General features: G+C 36.2%; 1 protein-coding gene across 1 annotated transcript in view; it reads left to right on the top strand.

The window, feature by feature from the left end:
• The first annotated feature begins 3,216 nt into the window (after window positions 1–3,216).
• Window positions 3,217–24,277, top strand: part of LOC109105284 (glutamate receptor ionotropic, kainate 3-like) — a 124,257-nt gene continuing 103,196 nt past the window's right edge. Inside the window, exon 1 of the mRNA XM_042755774.1 lies at window positions 3,217–3,727. Coding sequence (XP_042611708.1) covers window positions 3,628–3,727 — 100 coding nt within the window. The 5' untranslated portion in view covers window positions 3,217–3,627. The remainder of the gene's footprint in view (window positions 3,728–24,277) is intronic.

Raw genomic sequence — 24,277 nt, 5'->3', positions numbered from 1 at the left:
TGCAAGTGCCGTTCTCTGTCAACAGCTTCTTTCCTTGTAGTCGTGCTATCGTTCTCCATCATTTTAATGGTTTGCCGTATTTCTTCATTCCACTGGGCAGTCACCTAGAATTAATCTTTGTCTCTAAGAACAAGCTGATTAGTTTTAGCTGTGTTTTAAGGACGTTGACGCCTGTCTAATACCTTTGTTATGCACAAGCTTGCAGGTTCAGTTCACACAGCCTGTGTTTGAGATTGACAGACATATTTACCAACACGTTGACTCTTAAATTGTCTTGTTCAAAAGCTCACAGTAGTGGCCTTACCATCTGAGGGCTATGAATGAACAAGACAAGTCAAGCTCCTTTCTCGATAGACGTAAACAATGCAACCATAGTGACAGCAACTAAAGTACATACCAGAAATATGGCTCAAAACACCCAGATTATTATTTATTTATTTATTTATTTATTTATTTTTTAATCACAATTAACATGTCATTGAATGAATGCAGGGACAGGTACAGTATGTTGACACAAATTATGGGTTATACAATCCAAGACTGCTAGGTTTTATTGTCAAAAAATAAATAAAAATAAATAAATAAATAAATAAAAAACTCTCATGTTTGTTAAATTTTAGCCATTCATTATAAGAAATGTAAAGAGGCTTGTCTCTGTCATGAGATTATATATATATATATACAGTATATTATGCCTGAAAGTAATATTTTAGTTGTATTATATTTTAGGGTTAAACTATATAGCTCCACCCCAAAATGGAAATGTTGTTATTAATCACTTACCCCCATGTCGTACCTCACCCGTAAAAGCTTCGTTCGTCTTCGGAACTCAATTTAAAATATTTTGGATAAAAACCGGGAGGTTTGTGACTGTCCCGTAGACTGCCAAGTAAAATACACTGTCAAAGTCCAGAAAAGTATGAAAGACATTGTCAGAATAGTGTCATTTTGGAGAACATCCACTGAACACAAGCAGCGTACGCTCTTCTGTGTCAGCCGCGCTGCACGGATGTGCTGTTTTCGTTCAAATCAAAGAGTAAATACACATAGAAAATCTATCCTTGTGTCTCGGCTGACACAGAATAGTGTACGCAGTTTGTGTTCAGTGGATGTTCTCCAAAATGGCACTACCGTGATGCTGAGAGACACAGAGGAGACAAATTGTTGAAGTCATTATTTTTGTTTTCTATGCGTACAAAAAGTATTCTTGATGCTTCATAACGTTACGGTTGAATCACTGATGGCAGATGAACTATTCTGACGATGTCTTTCATACTTTCCTGGACCTTGACACTGTTATTTATTTGGCAGTCTATGGGACAGTCACAGGCCTCCCGGTTTTCATCCAAAATATCTTAAATTGTGTTCCAAAGACGAACGAAGCTTTTACGGGTTTGGAACGGCATGGTGGTAAGTTATTAATGACAACATTTTCACAACCCTTTAAGGTAGCAGGTGCAGGTTACCACTTTTTACAATGTATGTATAGAGAAGGTGGCATTCCCAGAAGTCTTTATGTGATATGCCATATATATGCCATATGGAGGTTTATTTAGTTTATATTTCTGTTCAACTTATTATATATATATATATATATATATATATATATATATATATATATATATATATATATATATATATATATATATATATATATACAATTATTGTTTTTTATTTATTTTGTGCTTTACATTGTTTTACTGTATATAATTTAGCTCTTGCTTATAGTGTCTTATTTTAGTCATATTCTTAACTCTAATAGTGTTTTATGTTGATGCAGCTTAATCGTGTCCTATTATAATTACTTTTTTTTGTTTTCTTTCTGTTAGGCAATTTAAATGCCATTAAGATAGACTGGGTGAAGTCAAGCTAAGTCACAATATTACATCCCATTTTTAGTTAAGGCATATATGAAATATACTAATATATATATTAAATAGGTATTTTAGGGCATCTTACAGATGGATCATTTGCGTAATAATCTTGCTCTAGCCTCAGGTGGCACACGGCCGATGTTATCACTGCTAAACGCTTCATGCAAAGTGTGAACACCAGAGGCAATTACAAAGACCATCATTTAATCGAGTCTTTATGAAACTCTATGAAATGAAGTTAAATCAGCATATTGTGTTAAAAGAGCTGTTTTTCAAATGCCAAGACTTTTTTTTTAGCCTCACACTGTCACCACAGCTGTTGAGTTATGCATAAAAGCAAAGCCACTCTACCCTTGTAAATATTTGTTTCACATGCCGCCCTGCACTTGAGAGGACACTCAAGCAGAGATTTGTGCAGTAAATGCCATGTTAGCATTTGCCCTGCTGACATGGGTGCTCTGGGTGTGTGTTCACTACTGTTTGTGAGCACTTGGATGGGTTAAATGCAGAGAACAAATTCCGAGTATGGGTCACCATACTTGGCTACAAGTCACTTCACTCACTCCCATTGTCAAGAAAATCCTCTAGAGTCACTTTACATTGCAGTATTAATGTTACACTGTAATTACTATGTAAGTACTATAATACTAATGAACAACAAGCACTTAAAGCATGCTTGTTTATAGCAGGCACATTTATTTTCTGCAGATTCATTTGAATGCTTTGACATGACTATGCTTATATTGCTTGTGAGATTAAATGTTTAGAATGAGACAAACCAACTAATATCATAAAATGCATTAAATCCTTATTTAATTATTTGTTGCTGGTAGCCATTGATTTGCGTAGTATGGTAAGAAAATAATACAGAAGTCAATGGCTACCAGCAATGTTTGGGTACCAACTTTCTTCAGAATATCTTGTTTGTGCTCAACAGAAGAAAGAAATTCATAAAGGTTTGGAACAACATGAGGGTTAATAAATGATGACTGAATTTTAATTTTTGAGGGTAAACAAAGGGTAGACAAGGAAAAAAAAACATCTATTGTCATTCTATTGAAGCATCCTGTGCTTCAATAGAAATCTGACATTTTATACAAAGGACTAACATGGAGAGTAAAATTTGTTTCCGTTTAATTAGTGCCTTAGAAATGGTACACAATCTGATTTATTTCCTCTAGAACTCACACCATAACGTTTTACGTTTGTTTATTTTACTTTTCAAAATCCTATAAGTTTTTTATAATGAAGTAAAAAAAACAAACAAAAAAAAAAAAAAAAAAAACATCTGACATCACAGTGACCCTGCATATACCTGGCGGTTCTTATCTCTATTGCATTTCTAAAAATACGCAATATGCGAACAGCGCAATACTGACAGCGTAGCGTGAAGCGCGTTAGTCCCCATCCACACTGACGCGGGACTCCAGCCCGGTTGTTGCAGCATCAGCGGTAGGAGGAGATACAGAGGGGATACAGGGACTCCTGCAGGCTGATTTCAGCAGCTCAGCACTCGCAGGTGGGGACGCGCACCGATCCGGAGCTTCGTCTGAGAGCCGAGCGCGCGCACTCACTGACTCGCTCGCCCAAATTAATAAATCAAATAATTAATACAGCGAGATCGTGTTCAAACCAACTACAATGAGAGCAAATCTGTCGCAGTCAGTCCAATCCTCATATGAATCCCAGCCATTTAAAATTTGATGAGCAGTTTTTGGAGAGCTCCTTGGATTGATCCCAGTGTTTTCCAGTCATGAAGAACAGGAGGGAATATGTGGAATACTGGAGCGCGATTATAGTGTCTCTCTTCTGGATTCACAGCTCTGTCGGGATGCCCCATGTCATACGGATAGGTAAGAGAGTGCGTAATGGACACCGACTCTTTAACTGAACACACGAATGTTTTTATGAATGTTGAAAGTGCTTGTGACGTTCGTTTGGTTCGAACTGCTGTTAGTTCACATTTTACATTTAATAACTCTGTGGAAAATGTGAATAGATGTCTTCCACGGAGCTGTTTAAGCGCTGGAAATTTAGTTGCGCGTCCATCAGCATGCCGCGCGTCTTAGGAACAGATGGCGCTGCATTGATTTCGTGAACATTTGGAGCCTCTAAGAGAATATTTTAACTGTTTAAATTGTAGCACATAAAATTATTGTGTTTCTTGTAAAATTCGCCTGAAACATAAGTTCACAGATTTAACAGGTGATCTAATAAACGTTGCGCCGAAGTTTGCCTGGAAACCTCACCTTTACGCACAGTCTAACCAGACTGAAGGTTCTCGGTAATACAGTCAAAAATAGTGCACTCATGCAACATGACAAAGACAGATTTTTCTCGTTCTGAGAAGCTGAAATATGTGTGCCGCGTGGAGACAGGAGCCCAATAAAGATCAATACAGTTTTGTCTGAAAGCAGATCACTTTTGACAAGTGGTTCGATGCCTTCCAGAAAAATGGCTCTAAATGTCATTATGCTACATTAACATGTCCAAGCACAACCTCCAATTTCCCCAACAAAAAAGAGACAGCGTTGCATTTATGCAGTTTAAATACATAGTTTAAACATTACAAACAGCTACTTTATTTATACTTACGGTTTGACTTTCATTTGATAAAGTTGCATTTTTATTTAATTCCATTTTACTTTGACACTTTTTTTTCCTCCAACTGCATTTAGTTATTTATTTATTTTTTTCTCTCTGAAAGATTTAATTTAATGTCAACCTCCTTATTTATTTATTTATTTATTTTATTTTTTTTCTTTTAATGAAGCACCATTATTAGGGCACATTTTGAGTATTCCTTTTCTTTCATACTGTATGTTCTGCATCCCCCACCCCCCACCCACTATGGATGTGTATTTATTTTTTTTCTGTGTAAACAGAAATGTTTTCTCAAAAAGCTTTTTTTATTTATTTATTTTTTTTCTGTGTAAACAGAAATGTTTTCTCAAAAAGCTGCTCTTAAATTTCCACTGAACAATTGAAAAAAGAAACAAAAGAATAGAAAAAAGACAAATGCCGTGTTTGGCTTGATACAAAATCTGCTTCTAAGAATACAATAATGATATCTCTCAAACAGACAGCACTTAATTACAATATTGTGTCCTTTTTGATCAGTGTGCAGCGAGTCCTTCTATAGTACCCCATAAATATGGTTTTCAAAATGCATGACTTTTTAGGAGTATCGCGTTGGTTTTTTTTTTGTTGGTTTTTTTTTCACACTAAATTTGTGCAGCAAAATAACTAAAGTCTGCATGCATGATGGTATGTCTACAGGCATTCGAGTCCAACCTCGTACCACCAGAGGGCTTACTGTTCACCCATGGGCCTTTGTGAGGTTTTGTTTGCCACATCGTAAGCATCATAGCATGGAAATTCATTAGAGACTTGTGTCCAAAGAGAGCAGGCAGGTTGCAGGAGGGAGGCTGTATGTGCATCCGCTCGCCGTGTGCTAGCTTAAGTTTTACACCATCAACACGACTTGTGTAATGGTGGGCATCCACAGTAGTCATGCCTCCATTGATTTCACTGTTTTTACAACGCACTTCTCAGAGGCCAGATGGTCGATCAAACTCACGCCGCAACACTGTTAATGTCGAGGGGAAGAGCATTTCTGCTGTGCCTGTGTGTTATTAGCTGGCTTGCCCTCCTGCTATGAAACTAAAACACGAAGTGCTTTGAAAAGGACAATGAGGTAGCTCATTACAGGATTACGACATTTGTTTGTGGCAGAGCGGCAGGGTTTTGCAAAATCAAAGTATTTAGATCTGTGTTGTTTGGAACCGATTTAGCACTCGGCATGGTTTGTTTGCCATGGCAGAAACTGTGATCCGATTGATACAGTACTGAGAAGCCTGGAGTAGCTAAGCAATACATAATGCATCACCAGTGCAGGGGAATAATTGCAAACCGGACGATATACGACTGTGCATTTTCACATATGTGCTTTAAGGTCTGAAATGACCTCAGTAGGGTCACATGTTTTTGTGCTTATCCATACTGTGATCACATGACAATCATCCAGTCGCTGCAGATCCAAAAACAGCCTTTGTGGTCAAACCCAATGGGTTTTCAATACCCATCGTGACTTTTCAGTCTAGTTTGGATTCACCTGCTGTCACTCAAACCTTTCAATATCATTCAGGGCAGCTGCAGCCTATCAGAATCCACTCCAGTTTTAGCACAAACGGCTCTGGACTGCATCCAAATGTCACTGCAGAGTAGTGCATATGTCTTAGAAAATGATGACAAACTTTCAAAAGGTTTGTTTCTTTGTAATCCTTATTTTCAGGAATTTATCTTGCGTAGTATGACCTTTAGGAAGGACCAATTGAACAAGATTTTTCTAACAACTTGGTAAACGTTTATACACACACGTCTTCACAAATTCTGTATCTTTTTTTTTTTTTTTAAGATAAGCTTGTGCATTTAGGCTGTCTCGTCTGTTGTTCAAGAATACGATTAATGGAATAAATTGAATGCCTTTAAATGAGAGAATCAACGCCAGAGAAAGATTTATTGAAAAATCAATCGCTTTATCTACCTGAGAGTTACAGTGCTTCATTATGAACAGTTAATCAATCTCACACACAGTTTTGTCACATATTTTTCACCTTCTAAAGATACACACACACACACACACACACTGAAAACATTTTTTTTTTCATTAATCCAATTAAAAAAAAGGGGGGGGTAATGATTCACATCTATATTTTTTAACTTGAGCCAATGAAAAATAAGGACAAGTTATTTAATTTTCATTGGCTCAAGTTAAAAAAAAAAATATATATACACACTGAAAAAAAATAATAATTATCCGATTAAAAAAATGTAGGGTAATGATTCACATCTATATATATATATATATATATATGCTGCTTCATACAGACAATTTATACATATTATAAATTATAATTATTGAATCTTTTACAGCAATTCAAATTCTCTTCACATTAAAAGCACATAATAGTTTCTGAGGTGTGTGTCCCATTAACACGAAGTGTGCGACTGAAGTTCTGCATGACAAAATCACATACATGTAGAAAGTGGAGATAAATTTCTAAAGAATCTGACAACAAGAATTGCACCATCAGTATAAGATGGCCATCAGTTGCAGAGTGAAAATGAATTTTAATTTTTTGTGCAAATTTAATCTACAAGCTGTTGCGGGCGAGCTTATGCAGAATTCTTCTGGCAGAGACTAGTGGTCATTGCATCTGTGTTTTGTGTGTGTGTGACACTGCACGGAAGGACGCAAGGATTCGAGCCCAGTGCTCAAGTCCTTTGATGTCCGCTGTTGTCTACTGTAGTGGAGATGCAGGGAGACAGCAGCATCTCTCTCACACACACACACACACACACACACACACACACACACACACACACACACACACACGCACACCATGAAATGCATGTGGTTTGTACGCACTCACACAGCTGTGTGATTTCACTGAGGCTGTTGTACATGCGCTTCCATTTACAGAGTCAGCACACTTATGGCCTGCCGATTAGCTTCAGTGCCATTAATGAGAGCGAGCAGATGTCGGTTTTGTTCGCATGAAACCCTGAATCAAATGCTCCATACTCTCTTCTCTCAAATCACTGTCACTCTGTTATTCTGAAGCTGAGATCTACTTAAAGACTGACTACACACACACACACATACTTGCAGGTTTTTGCATAAATTCAATATGTACAAAAAAAAAAAAAAATACAAAATATAAAAAGTGTTCATAGTGACACACATCATGTTAATGCAGCAGAAAATCTCCATTACATGAGTTTGAAGCTTAATCTGAAAATCTGTACATTACATGGAGTATAATGATGAGAATTGGAGGCTGCGGAGAGGGTATGACTTTGACGCATTGAAAGAATTGTTAATGAGGCGTTTTGATTTGAAAAGCAGATATGGGTTGGCCCATAGTGACTTATAAGCATCTATGACTATCTTATCATGACTTTGCTTTTATTTGAGTCAAAATAGACCCACTTCACTTCCTTAACACACATGCCAGTCTTTATTACTTTTTAAATGTCTTTGAAATTGTTACAACCTCTGAAACGACTTTTGACTGTCACCTAGTTCATGCAGGCTATACAAATAGGCAAACAGCTAGTATTGTATGTTAATGTAGACAAAGCAGTCTTTTTAAAATCTTGGCAATGGGATAAGGTGAAGTGTATTTTTTTCTCTCTCTCAGTAAATTGCACTCAACAGGTTTTATATTTTCAAATAGTTTTCTTAAAAACAGATTTCTCCCATCTGCAAATGGTTGGATAGATATGTAGTCTCACACCAGACTCACTCTGTCTGTTGAGTCAGTGTTTCTGTCAGCTTACAAATTACTTACTTATTGTTGTCTCATTTTTAAACTTGTGAAACGGAAATTCACCATATTTATTTTCTAAATGCATGCTATTGATCTTATTGTGAATGATTCATCCATGCATATGATGGATATTTTTTGATTTTTTTTACACAACAGTTCTATAAACAAGAAGTATTATGTAAGTTACTATGCATTTCAGACCAAAATGATTGTCTATATTTCGTTTCCGCCAATGAAAAGACTTCAACAAGATAAAGCATCAAGCTTTGCGTGTCCAAGCCACACACTAAACACTTTTTTTGTAATCACTCTATTCAGCTTTTCCATTTCCTCACCAGTGAGGAATCACTGAGTGAAAGAGAACACAAACTTTCAGAAACCCCACACCTTGCTTCAGGCAGATCCGTTCCTCACTGAATTCACACAAGCGGAGTGATACAAACAGTAAAGTGTCCCAGTGCCGGTCTACTCTTGGAATGTCGTGTTGCGAATCAAATGCTGGCTCGACACTCCACATATAAACCTAGCTTGTTTTTTCTGTAGTTGCATAACAAGATGACCAGCGGTAAATAGAGAATTATTATTACAGCGGTCACACAACAGTCAATTAATTCACTGACACACGAGGTCTTCCCTTTCACCAGGAGCCCTCTACTGTTCTCAGAACAGATGGTGTTTTCATATCACACTACAAAGTGTGTGCTGTACAGCACTAGGTCTTCGCGAACATATGTTTTTTATGATAAATAATAAGCTGACTAATCTTGCACCGATGCAACAGTACCTCTCCTTGGAGAGGAAAGGGTGGGCTAGAATCAAATATTGCGCCAGTACTCTGTGATCTCATCAACAGAAATGGTGGGCGTTGTCCCTGGATGTGTGTGACCTTCCAAATATGACAGCTCTCGGAAAAATACATAGCTTGTCAATGTAATTGTTTTCTCCATCTCGCTCTTTCAATCTCACTCTTTCTCTCCGTTACTCTTTATTTTTTTTGTGGGAGGTGCTACACCAGCAGACAGTATCAAATTTCATGTCCACCCATTTATCTTTATTACGAGCCCCTGTCTAACGCATCCGATTCCCACTCACCCCCGTCAGCCGGCCCCTGCTGGGAAAGTCAAACAGAATTAAACCGTTCAAATAGGGAAAACCCAGCCATGTTTTCCTGTATGATCACAGGTCACAGCGATGCAGAATAAACAAAGGTGAGGACACAAGATGCCGTTGCACCGTTTCTCAGTCATGTGAGCGACCAGACAAGCGCTCCGACTGACCGAATGGGCCGCGCTCAGGTGCTGACTAAATATCTGCTGTGACTCGGCCTTTGAAAAGCAGTGAAAGGAGAAAGCAAGAGCCAGATGAAGCTTGGGAGATTCTTATTTAGTTTGTTAATTAGCTCAAACCTTTTGATCCCAATTTAAAAACCTGCCACGTTGCAAGACTCTCATCTTTTGTGCATTGCCTTGAGCAAAATAAAACGAAGCCCATTTTCCCCCTTTGCTTTTCAAATAGTGTGGCATTCAAGTCCTCCCCCTTCACATTCTCCCTACTGTTTGATACGAGCTGCCTTATCCGTCTGCCGACATGCCCGGTGCCTGCAGAAACGTACGTTAAGAGTATGGATCACCCGTTTCAGCAATAATACAGCAGCAGTCCGTTTCCTTCGGCTTCACTGAGCACTGATGATGATTAAGGTCTATTGATTCAAATGTACATTCTGTGAAGAGGTAGGTTAGTCATTTGGTTGTAATGAAATTCACAAAAGAGGTTCCTTTATTACGTCAGTTTTTTCTAATAGGTAATGAGATCAAATTTAAAAGAAATGGAGACTTTTGCTAAAAAATTTAAGCATGTGGAGACTTACATATCTGAAGGTGAAGTGTGCAATTTCTCTGATGTGCGAAATATGTGATATAATAAAAAATAATAAAGTTATCTATCTTAGTAAAACTGAGTCAGACATTCCCCATCAGGTTGAAAATAAGAGTCACAAAATAGATTGAATTTGAAAAATGTGATAATTGTGGCTTAATAAAAACATTACACACATTTCCACACAGCTGAATGGTTTAGTAAAAAAGGGTTAACTTCCATTTTACAAACTTAAGTGGATAAAACATAATGAAATTACATGACAAAATGTTCTAATATTGTATTGATCAAAAACAAAATTAAATAAAAATAAATTTAATCAAACTGAATTATTTTATTTTTTTTAAGAGAGAGAGAGAGAGAGAGAGAGAGAGAGATATTTGTCTCCCAGCTAAACATATAAGACAGATTTAAGAAAGCCATTTGTAGGATGAATTCCCTTTAAAAACACTGAAACATCTTTGTTGAAACATCACATTTTTGTTTGATTTTGACCCTATGTGGTGTATGTTTGGGCAACTAACGTAAGACAGGGTATGTTTTTATTATTTTTTAATGCATAATGTACACACTTTACATCTCTAGCTTAGATGGTCCTGAGGAAAATATAAGAAAATATCTAAACTGGTACTCATGTATCAATACATCAAAGTCTGCAGTAACTGAGAATTGCATAAATGTATTTTTTGAGCTATGCTATCCACATTTTGTAGCTCTGTGTCTCACTTTATGTCAACTTTTGAGTCTGGTATCAATTTTGGAGAAGCATTTGAGACAAACATGAGGTACAAAGGAGCATCATCTGAGGAATGAAATGTTCCTGTTGGACGAGCTCTAGCCTTCAAAGTCTCAAAATGGCTAGAAATGCAGGTTTGGCTCAAGGAACACAATTTCGCAACAAAAAGGAGCTTTTTTCTTTTGCTTTAGTTCCTCTTATTAGGTCAAAAAAGAATACAAAAACAAAAATTTGGGTGAAATAGCCCCTCAAGAGGTTTATAGGAAGAATGCTAACAAATACTTGGTGGTCATTCTAAGGTACCTGGAACTTAGTTCGGTTAGTTAGTTAATTATCCTAATAGACTCCTATTTCACCTCCTAACCTGTGATCTGTAGACAAGCCATGAGTTATTGTGATCATCAGTCCATTGGCACCCACAGAGGTCTGTGGAGGTCAACCAGAGCTTAGCTGAATGACAGCAGCCTTTGAATTTCAATTGAGCAACAGCTCTTTTCTCCCACGTCTCCTTTGTCCTTTTGAGAATCTACAAGTGCTGTGGAAGGTTTCCAGTTATGGCGACATGCAATTAACAGAGAATATAACTATTGTGTTTCTGCAATCATTTGTTCCATTCCCAACGAGATAATTATTTTATTGGGAAATTCTATATAGGAAGTTGAACTAAAACTTTCATAAATGAAGTGCAGTTCACAATTCAAGGTTTGCTTGAACAAGAATTAATAACATGGCCATTTTTATGGATCCATCCAGTTTTTCTCTTTATACTTCTCTATGCATTTGCTACTAAAGAGATTGGAGTAGGAGCAAAGAGTGTTGACCTCCAAGTCCATAGCATCTCAAATGTTTGCCCCAAACAGCACTTTGGAAGTGAAAAGGTGAATATGTTTTTATATGTTTTTGCTGGAAAGAGGAGACTTGAGCAATTCAAAGTTTTGTAGTAGTCATTGAGTAAATGCAACAGTGATAGGCATCTTTAGGTGTAGTTTGTTTAAGAAGAATAACCAATCAAAAATTTTTGCTTGGAGTCTCACTTTCTGGTCTGTTATTGTTCATTGTGCAACTTAGGCAGTTTTTATGTTCTTGCCTGTAGGAAATAAATAATAAACTACAGATTAAAAGATCACCAGCATTGTAGAGATTCAATAAAAAACAATCCCCTGCATGGAAACGGACTGTATTGAATGATGAGTTTGAATACAGAATGATGGTGAAACAGAATAATTAGCTAAATTAATTACCACAGTTCATTGATCGACATCAGACGTGAACTCGAGATCATGAAATTTGCATGAATACACACAGTTAGTAATCAATGGGTATTCATTAGCTTTAAATAAAACAATATAAATACATATTCATTCTTCTTCAATTTATGCAGCAAAAAGAATTCTGCAATAAGACAATTGTTAAATTGCCATGCATTGTCGTGGTTGCACTGGTTTATTCATCTTAATAAATGGTTTATCACAACACTCTGGAATTGACTTTTGTAGGTAACATTTAAGACTGCTGATGCACCTTATTGCTTTGAGAGATACAATATTTTAATCTTGGCATGTCTATACAATGTGCACTAGCTTGTAAGCCAATAATACAAAGCCATTACTGAACCGTAAGCCAACAGCTAGTACAGGAAATGTCATGGGTAGTGTAGAGTCATTCAGGCAGGAGATGAGAACAGCAAGGTGAACTCTGATCTGGGGAGCTGAAAGATTACCAATAAACACAAGAAAACAAGGGCTTTTGCAGCCGCCCTTGACAATAATGCGACGTCTGGACTTTGAAAGGTACTGCATAAACCACCATAAAGCTCAGAAACAGCAATGTTTTGAAATGCCCAAATTGATTTGGTTTTAAATGTCATGGACAGTCAAATGATTCAAAAGGCAGGGGCTCTACTGAAAGCCACACACAAGCATCTCTATAATGTAAGCAAACACAGCTCCATATTGTTGTAAATATCACATTTATCATATTCTGATTTGTCTTTGTTGTAGCTTATGTCCCTTGAAAAAAAAAAGAAAGCAGAGCAGTGTACGTGTCTGCATTTGCACTCTTGTCTGTAGTCGTACAAGTCATTATCCACACACAAGCATGTTAAAGTTTCAGTGATAAATCATCGGTTGTGTTTGACATTAGTTCACTTCAGGTTGTGGGTTTTAAAAAGGATGAATGAAACCCTGTGATTGAACAACATGAAACGAAGCAGTGATTGAAAAGAAGGAGGCACGTCTAGGCCAGGGGACAATCAGTGGGTCTTTGTGCCGTTTTCCCAGCCGGTAATGACATCTGGAACGCCTCGTGCATAGAAATAGGCATTAGCGCTCGGGCAGAATCCGGTGTGGCTGCAACTCTACAAAGATGACAGAATCCACACAGTGAACGTCTGCAGGATGGGGCCTATTAGAGACCGAGATCTGTTTGAGCTGCTGACAGACTTGAAAAGAAAGACTTGAGAAGATATTACCTCCAATTCTGGGGCTTCCTGACCAGTGTGATCGAGTGGAACTGGTGAAGGCTGAGCCCTTTCATACTCTCAACATGTCAACTTCTTTTTCAGAGGTCTTATGATGGTATAGAGTGGCTTTCTTTCCTCATTCCTTCATCCCTCGATCTCCACGTCCTCGTTCTCAGCCCTCTCATCTTGTTTCCTTAAAGATCAGCGATGCAGGGCAGCGTGTTTCAAAGTCCTGAGAAAAACACCCCCGTTCTCTGAAACGGAAAGTGTTTTTGTGGCCGACTCAACTGCGAAGTAGACCTCATCCTGTCAAATTGCAAATTTAATCCTATCCAGCATGTGCAAATGCTTGTAATCCCCACCGGGACACAATGGTCTGTTCACTTCTCATCCAACCCCTGCCTCATCTGGCTGGATTATAATGTCTCTATTTAAGTAATGATTGCCAATTACACATCTTTATATAATGGCCCTAATGCCATTTGGGTCTGTGCTATCAGTTGTAGGGTTTAAAAGACCAGACTCAAGTGCATTTTTAAGGATTTTATTTGCAGATAAAAAATTAAATGATTATCACCTCCTCAACCAATTGATTAATAAATCAACCAAACTTTCGAATAGTCAATCGATCCCAGTTTCTCTGGTCTGAGATGTCAGAGCTTCTGTTTATCAACAAGTCAGTCAGCCAGTCAATACACCAATCAATGAATCGCCTGACCATCCAATGCCTCAATCAGTGAGTGAACACCCAAAATACTGTACCAACCAGTAAATTAATCCCAGTATATCTAGTTTATGACATCAGTGCTTTAATGAATCATCCAATTAGTCAATCAAATGTCCAACCATCCACCGAGCTAGTCAATCAATCAGTTAGCTAATCAGCTTGCTAACCACCCAAACTACTGTACCAACCAGTCAGTCAATCCCAGCATCTCTGCTCTGTGACATCAGGTCCTGACTCTGTCATGCCGAAAGTACCTTTTCTGTGATTTTCCAGTAATCTGAGTGGCTTGATTTGTCTCAGCTAGAAGGAATAAACGCTGATTGCCTTCCCCAGGTCTTGATGGTAAGTCAGAGTGCTCTCCCCTCAGAAGGAACGCACTCCTTTGGGGACTGATTGGCTTCTTGGCCCTCACAGTGCTGGCTGACGTGTTAGCTGTGTAACGGCAGTACACCTGACAAAGTCCTCATGATTGGAAGACTTTCTCTGCCCTGCCAAGCCTGAAGTATATCAATTCTCTTGTGTGAATTTCCCACAGATCACAAATGTTGCGTACATGTTAGATTATCAGAGGGTGATAGCTGTTTCACCCAGCGGACTCCTGACAATATTTGGAAAGATGAAGAGATGAGTTGGTAACGGAATAACATAATAGAAATGACCTGTCCTGTGTTCGTGCACACAGTATTCGGACCATCATTTATTTGCTTTGGTTCCTTGTTCTGGAGTACAACTGTTATTGCATTGAATATTTTTTTGAAGGAAATCTAGCAAAAGTTTTTCATCAAACAAAGTGGAGAACAGGTGTACCATTATTGCACACTGCATTTCCCTGAAAAAAAAAAAAAAAACACAGCAATCCAGTTTAACCAGGTGCTAAATGCTCTGAAACAGCACTGCACCAAGTATACATACAGTATAAGTAATTTATTTATTTATTTATTTGCAGCCTAAACCTGCCTCATTTCTATATAAACTAGGCTCATGTGCCTTACATAAAAATCTCAGAGTTAGTTTTCTGCAACAAATACAGTTTGCTTTAACGGAACACAAGCAATAAACTGAATTTTATTTAAAAGATGTGTGCAATTTCTATTGATCATGGCAGCACTCGTTCATTAAATGATGGAGTAGAGTGTTTTAGGCATATATCCAGACGTAGACAAGTGCACTTTCAGCATATTAAAGAGTCAATTCAGGTGCTTGGATTGCAGTTGTGGAGTGATTCTGTATTGCAGTGGTTCTGAATTCCAGTCCTCACGTACCACCGCTCTGAATATTTTGCAGGTCCCTCTTATCTAACACAACTGATTCAGATAAACAGCTCATTAGAAGAGAGCTGCATGCATGAAGTGTGTTCCGATTGACATGGTCCTTACACAGTGTTCATTGCTCCCTTCTCCCTGAGCACGGGAAATCTGTCAGTTTACTTCACTTCGGAACGTTCATTCACAGATTTTTCACACACAGATGAAAATTACGGTAACACTTTAGAATAGGGAACACTTATCCACTATTAACCACAACTTTTCCCTCAACAAACTCCTAATTTGCTGCTTATTAATAGTTAGTAAGGTAGATGTTAAGTTTAGGTATTTGGTAGGATTAGGAATGTAGAATCAGGTCATGTAGAATAAGGCATAATACGTGCTTAATTAGTACTAATAAATGGTTAAGATACAAACAATACACACACTAATAAGCAACTAGTTAAGAGACCCTAAAATAAAGTGTTACCAAAATTACTATAGAAGTGTGACATTATATACATATATACAAATAAATACAATTTAAATGTGCATATCACACACTTTAATGCCTTTTAAGTGATTTATTATTGTTTTATTATTGCACTTTAGTTATTTGAATGTTGTTTCTGAAATTTGTATAAAATTCTCCTTAAAAGAAAGAAAGAAATAATAATAAAAAGTTCCTTTACTTTCATTCCAATTCCATTATTCACCAGTAGGCTTACCTGATGAAATTTGTAGCAATTGCCTAATAATTTGCTGTATTTGTGGTATTTTTTGTAAGGAAGGCGGTGAAATATGTTCAACATTTTACACTAATGTCTTAATCATCTAGATTTCAAATAAGCATTTTCACGTGGATCAGAAGCATGCCACCAATGGTTTCTATGATCAACTTAGGCTTGCACTATTTTTTGTAACTAAAACACAGTCTGTATAAGAGAAAAATAAATAAATAAATAAATAAATAAAATGTGATTATTGAAATATTTAGTTTCTTTTTATTTATTTATCTGTTTTTTTTTTTTTTTTTTTTTTTTTTTGGAATACATTCATAGATTTACTTATGACTTTTACTATTTCTTTTGCTATGACTATTGCTATTATTTGACATATTTAGCATTTTTATGCATGAATTTCAAAATTTGAACTGCCCTAGTCATTTAGTTGTTATTGTTATTCATTTGATTATGTTCAGGTGTGTCTAGTTATCACATGTACTGTATATTAGTTCAGTTCTGTTTGTGTTTCCTTTGTCCGGTCTCTTCAATGTTACTTTGTGTGTTGGATTAAAGACTTTCTAAACCTTCATCTTCATCTTTGTGTGTTTGTTTACAGCGTAGCGTGACACATTTAGAGTGAGCACATACAATTTTTAGTCAAAAGCACATTGCCTTTGAGTGAATGCGTAGTGCGTACTGTACTTTGTTAGGGTCAGTTGATGAAATCTCAATGTTCTGCTCTGACATCAGCCAGATTTGTGCTAATGTCTGAGCAGAGCATTGTGGAAATGTATGTCTAGAATAGATAAGTGCTATTTGCTCTCTGGCTGTCAGGTTTTGAGCAATGACTGATATGGAAACCAGCTTTTCTCAACTATCACATGGTCCGTCCTAAAAATGGAGGCGCTGTAATGACTTTTTTAGCAAGGCAATTTTAATAGAATATCTTTAATAGCATGCACAATAATTTCATTTGGAGACATGATTGAAAGTAAGAGAATGTGGAAATGAAAGGAAGAAAAAGCCATTTTCTCTTTTGTTAATCTATATGAAGGACCCAATGTTCTTTTCTTTAGTGTATTATTCTCGTGGGAGAGTGTATTCACGGAAGTTTCATTTCATTGTGATATCTACTTTTGCCTTGAATCTTAGACTATCCATCAGAACATTTAAGACATTAACCAGACAAATAGAGGAACAAGCTCACACCAGACAATGTGGAAAAAAATGGAAAAGCATTTCTTCTGTTGGGCGGAAACTGTTGGGGAATACTAAATACAGGACAGCACTCTGAATGTTGTTAACATATCTTGAGGACAAACTCTCAATACTGACTGCAATAAAACCCAGTAGGTGCTGGACTTATGGTTTGCATAGAAGCTATATATATATATATATATATATATATATATATATATATATATGACTGATAACATACAGCTGTGATCTTATCTGTTCTTTACAAAAAAATAAAGAAAAAATAAATAAAAAATTATATATATATATATATATATATATATATATATATATATATATATATATATATGGTTGATGGCGGTTGGCATAAAAATAATTTAAACAAAGTCATTTTATTTTTATTTTGTGTGTGTGTTACAACCCACCAAATCTACTGTTAAATCTTGGAAATGTAGGTTGTAACTTCAAAGCTCGTAGTTATTTTAATAAACATTAATTTACAAAGTTTAAGATATATTTCATGCTGAATTACACAAGTTGAAGCAAAAAGGGTTGCAACCATCTCATTTTCTCTTTCATTTATAATGATCGTGTTCTGGTTAAAATTAGCGTGTTGTATATTGTCACCATGCACAGTAACACATTTTAGGGGTTCTTTTAGCCTTTTAATGGAAGCATAAGCTTTTGGTTTTGTAGGATAATCTCTACATCTTGTAAAATGCATAATTTTTTAAGGTTACTGTCTTCCCCTTGATGTGTGCAATTGCATTTCACCGGCTGCCAACTATTATCTAATCTTTTTCTAAATGAAGTGGTGACTGTAGCCGCAGGCAAGTTCGTGTTCAGTTGAAAATGGAGTCCTGCTTTTTTTTTTTTCACCGTCCCCAAACTCTCTAATGTCTACTCCGTAGCCCTTTGGGTAGAAGCTAGAATTGTGTCTAGCTGGATCTGTGCCAAAATGTTTTTTGTCAGCAGCATCTCTTTACACATTCTGTCTTTCCATTCGAGAGGATGAGATGAGCTCTCTCTTCCTGCAGCCTGTCTCGGGTTCTTCCTCTACAATTATCTAGTTCGTACATTGCTCATGCATTTGTATGCATGTCCTTTTTTCTAGTTTTCCTGTCTTGCCCTGTGAAAATTTCCTTCCTATTGTCCCCTCAGAGAAGATTACAATGTGACAATACTGAATTTGTATAATTAAACGTGCTAGTGCAAAGGACTACGTGTCTTGTGTTGATGATAGATCTGTCTCGCTGCAAGAGAGGAGGGGGCAAGGAAAATAAATCCCCATTGCTTTCTAAACTGCATCTACATGAGAAGTGGAAGTCAGCTGTAGAAGAATAGTTTGCAGTAGCGTTACATGTTTGTTCAGTGAAGACCCGATGAGGACCTGGTAATGGATGGAGATTTGTGAACGGCATTATAATTGGAGGGACATCATAAGTCACAGTTGTAAGAGACTTAATTTAGTGAATGTGAGATTTTATTTTTTGTCAAAAATGTGTTTGCATCCTCACCAAAAAAAAAAAAAGTCAATAAATCCCAGACTCAGCAGATTAGACCTTTGCTCTTGGTTGGAGACATTGCTGATGAAAAATAGTTTTGGACAGTTGACCTGCATGCACCTCCATGGCAGGACACAGCAATCCTGGCTGATGCCACTCCATGAGAATTCAAATTGAAGGCAAAACTCCTCAGGCAAAAACAAGGTTTTTTATTTATTTTTATTTTTTTTAGCCACTGAGATTTTTGGGCAGTTTTGCTTCCATAACTTGTCTTTTTTAGACTAGTGGAAAGAAAACATCTAAAATACACATTCAAATCTTGTATGTATGTGTAGATTTCAACTGCAATACAATTTTTACAATCCTTTTTTTTTTTTTTTTCAAACGAGTCCGAAATCTTCTTATATGAACCAAACTTGTATTACTATCCATTTTCTGATTTTTTTTCTTTCTGTGTTCACCTGATTGTTTTTTTTTTTTTTTTCTGTGATAAACAAGACAGATAAAAGCTTTTTTAAAAAAGTTTAATTCTATTATGTTTGAATTTTAAACGTGGCTTTATCCAGTGTTCAGGTGTATTTTCTTTAAATGTATGCAAATTAGTGCATATTTAATTAAATAAATGCTTTATTTGCATAAACGTAAACATAACATTTCAGAAAAAGATACAGAAATTATTCTGACTGTAAACTGAGCCTTGTTTAAAGTTTTTTAACTACTTTAGTTGGCAAAATAAATAAATAAATAAAAAAATAAAATAATCAATGTTATGTGCAACTCCTTGTGATTTTTTTTCTCTCCTTTTTTTTTAGCATGCTTGCTGCCTTAAGTAAATATATAATATACAATATAACATTTAGAATTGTACCTGAAAGCCTTGCTATGTAGCTGGAAAAGTAGAGGATGCTAGCAACAACAAGGACATGGGTTTAATGTCCATGGAATGCAGGATCATATAGAAATGTACAGTGTACTTTGAATGCAGTGTAAGTTGCTTTGGATAAAAGAGAAATGCATAAAAACACATGCCAATAAACTATGTACTGTATCTTTTTATATTTGTACACACTCTAGATGACCTTCCCTCGAGGGGCGTTGCTCAGCAAACAATTCAAGAGTCGCAGTCAGTTTAACTGGATGTGCCATTTTACAGTACAGTGTACATTTGAATTGTGAAAATGAAAGTAAGTCAGAATGTTAATATAACCCTGAATATGTAGTTACAACTCTGAATACAAAAAGAATAAAATGTCTATTTCAGACAGCTGTTTCTAGATTGCAAATATGGAACGTACTACTCAGTTGATTTGCTGTGATTAAATAGTTGTTTCTTGGCAATATTTCAAGCGGGTATCTAGTTCTGTATTTCAGTAGAAGATTGCGGGTGTTACATCTGATTTCCGTGCTTTGATTTACATTTTCTAAACATGCTTCAGTGTTAACATGCTTGCACATGGACCTCTTTGGAGGTTTTGCCATGTGAATTGCGTTGTTGTTGTTTTTTAGAATTGTCCTTTTATTTTTACAATGGCTCTGTAATGATGTATGAGCAGCACTTGTTTCTGTTATTTGGTCTTTATACCATTAACTTCAATAGTTTCATTATTTTTTATACATCAGATAATAATGAGCATGGTAAAGCTGCTTTTAGTTTGTATCATTTCACTGTAAATTTACCAATGAGTGTTTACCTTGAATAATATACGCAGGAAGTGAATAATGCAGCAAGCATTGCTTTATGCCATCATAATTGAAGAATAAGTCTTATGTGACATATTTACCAATTAATGGACGTCTTGATTAAAACATACATATGTTGTGCATTTTGCTGCAGTGCATGCAAATTGTTTGTCTTATGCATTAATATTCAGCGTGCAGAATACAACTCATGCAGGCAGATTTTTAAAATGAGAATTTAAGAGTAAGCTTGTATATATATATATATATTTTTCTCCATTGTCATTTTGACATGAATAACTCACAGCTAAGAGTACATGTCCCTGAAATGTCAGACTGATATCAGTTATCTGACATAATGTTACATATCTGTTGTCTGGCATAATTTAAATCACAACATAAATCAGGTTTTTGTAGAAAAGTTTATTTTATATTATTTTATTTTTGTTTAGAACAATGAAATGCTCTTTATTATATATATATATATATATATATATATATATATATATATATATATATATATATATATATATATATATATATATATATATAAAATGAAAATGCTGATCAAGTCTGGGAGCTTTTTGCTTTATCCATTCTAGTGTGCACGTGAAAAGATATTTTTACATCAAAAGAAGTTACTGTCATTTTCACTGTGCTGTGTGATCATCTGTTTATTTTAAGAATTAAGTAAATTTGGATCCACTTTTTTTAACCTCCTTTGAATTGTGGAGAACTTAAAAACTTAGCATTGTCAACCTGACATTTTGAGACTGTCTTGGTGTAATAATAGCATTAATGCACATACATTTTCAGTGATATATTATATTTCCCAGTATAAACTGTACTCTCTGCAGTTTTTTTTTTTCACAGTTATAAGCCTAATTAGATGGTACAGTTTGTTTTTTTAAGGAAGCAGGTGTCTAAGAAAATGTTCATAGAATTATCCATGTGGGCTGTCTAAATAAACAGCCAAACCTACAACTTGCAGACATTCGCAACGGTTTGCATGAGCAGTCGTGACATTAGCTATCAAAGTATTGATGGAATACGGTATTTAAAACATTATTGATCGTGTTCTCATTCGTTTTCTTTTCACTCTTCATGGCTGGAGCACGAGCCCCAGGATGTGGAGTTAGCCGACCGTACTGTAGCAGTATTGAAAACGAATTATTAGATTTAATGGTATGTAGGGGGAGAAAAGCAATGAATAAATAAGAGGTTATACAGTGGTGGAATTCAAATCAGTTGCAGATTCAATTTTAGGACAGAATGGTAATGTGGCGGCCAGAGAAGAGAAGCCAAGAGAGAAGGCTGTGATTTTTCCCCACACCGCCAGCGTCACAGCGTGCTAATTCATGTTTCATGCTCTGCAAAAGCAGGCCAAACGACCGTTTTTTTATGCCCAATTCTCGGTTGCCAGGGATTTCTTCCATTTTTTTTTTTTTTTTCTAAGCCTATCTACTTTAAGGGGTATTACAAAGTCCATACCTTCTTTAAAAAATATTACCAGGAGCTGGATGGTCTTTTGGTGTGTTGTTTGAGTGGCTCAAGGCTACTTTTTACAGGCGGAGTATCTCTGTGGAGTCTTCAAAGCGCCACGGTAATAAGACTTCAAATGTTGGTGGGTAAAAAAGGGTAAAAAGGCCCGCGTAAATGCTCTCCTAATGACTCTCAGCAGGGTTACCTACGTATCTTTCATAAAGAAAGAGAATAAAGCCCAGAACCATTACGCCGAGTCCATGTGAAATCTGGGAGCGGTGTTGGGATTCAACAAAGAGAATACAAATTCTGCCAATTGGGGTGTAATGGGATACATTAGCGTGTTATATGCCTTGCGGTGTACCTGGCAGTCAGATGTTGTTGTGCTCTTTTTGTTGTAGAGATTGTCTCTACAGATGGTAATTAATGCAATTTCGAATGCCCGAGTGCAAACATGGGGGACAAGCGTATGCTGCTGAGCTGTCTTGCTTTAAGGATCAATGAAACTGCTATTAAACTTTATTCCTTTCCTGTAGTGTATTGGTCTCTACCAGTAAAATTTGGACTAGCTTGTGAAATTTTAAGAATATCCACCTAATATTTATATTTTCTCTGCCATTTTTCGATCTACAATGTTTTCACATTTGGTTTTGTTGTGAGGAATCCATCATTTTATCTGCACTGAGAGGTCATACAGTGTCTGTTTCTCAATCGAAAGGCTGCATCCTAGTACAGCTGCATATCATGGCTGCGTGTCATCAAGCATCGTTAGTCGGTTTCTGAATTTGAAGGTATTAGGTAAATAAGTATTGTTACCTGGTTTGTTTCAGCCATCTACAGTTGTGCTATTTGAAGAGTAAGCAAAGAATTTATTCCAGTGTTAATATTATTCATCTTATTTCAGGTAACACATTATTTTACTGTGTCATTATTACATGTTACATTTACTTACTATAGTGATACAGTAAATTATACATCATTTCATGCAACTAACTCTAAACCAAAGCCTCATACTAACCATATAGTAAGTACATGTAGTTGATTAATATTACACAGTTTATAAATGTATAGTTACATTGTAACAAGGACACTGTGAAATAAATTGTAACCCCAGCTTAACTCATTCCCTGCTGGCATATTTGAAAAAAGTTACCAGCCACCACCAGTGATTTTTATGATTTTCACTCAAATTTGATGGCCTTCAGTATATTTTGCTGCGTGAATATTTGAATATGCAATACACCAAAATAAAGATCAGAGCCTCTACTTTTAAACAAACAAAAAATCTGTTATATTCTAGCTTAAAGCATTTTTTAATCAACACTTGAATATAAGTAGGTTTCATAAAAATGTATAGTTTTGAGCAAAAAGGTGAGAAAATCAAATTTTTATCAAAAACTACATCTGGATAATATTCAGTACGATTATCAAAGCATAAATCCAGTAAATCACTTCCATCAACACCTCCAAAGCTTGCACAGACATATACCACTTCCTGGATCATCATTTTACTCCGTAACATTATGCAGTTTTCATTTATATGCTGTCTATTCCAGATGATCGCATTAATTTTAATATGCATCTGTTAACATAAGACATCACTTGTTTCTCCGTCTTGTTCACGGGTGTTTTTTGTTTGGGAGGTTTTGTACTTGCTCAGAAGATGTGTGATAGCGCCCCTGAGTGTATAACAGTGAAAACAAGAAAAGCGGTAATAACTCATCTTTGGCGGGGAAGCGTTGTCTTCTAAATGATGAGATAACTCATCAATGGCGGGGAAAGAGTTAATATGTAAAACCAACTTTTAGTAAGCTGTTTGCAATTCTCTGTGGCCTGAATATTGCTCAGTTTGTCTGAGCATCCCGACCAGGGGTTTCCCATATACTGATGCAAATCAGTGCTTAACCACCATAGTATGATGCATCGTTGAAGAGATTAACAAACTAGTCGCAGATATTTCCTAAAACTGTATTAAGATGGCTGCACTTACATCATTTGAACCAAACAAAATAGGACTATCATTATTGACATCATGCACAGGTGGAGTAATAACTTCTACTAATGAACTGATTCGAGATAAAAATGAATGTCAGATTATTATAGTCCACACAAACAACAGAAAAGCGTTTAAATCAAGTTATGCAGTGTGTAATTATTGCACACTTTACTCCTGTATACATGGGCTTCACTCAGTCAGCAGCTTTCTTGACAACTTAATTCTCTGTGATCCTGCTGTAATGAACATGGCATCTGTGGAATACTTCACTATACTTGTTGCCTGTCATTAATGCTTAATTTGATGTCTGATTCATCGTGGCTTCCCTCTTAGGGTTGCATTACACATGTATGTATAAGCTCACTCTTCAAAAACGATGCTGATTCTGACACACTAAAGTTTATAGACTGCAATGTCTATATATTTACATGAAATTAAAGATA

The sequence above is a fragment of the Cyprinus carpio genome, unplaced genomic scaffold (assembly GCF_018340385.1).
Source record: "Cyprinus carpio isolate SPL01 unplaced genomic scaffold, ASM1834038v1 S000006746, whole genome shotgun sequence".
NCBI lineage: Eukaryota > Metazoa > Chordata > Actinopteri > Cypriniformes > Cyprinidae > Cyprinus > Cyprinus carpio.
Note: the sequence above shows the minus strand (reverse complement) of the source record. Positions and strands in the feature narration are given on the sequence as shown.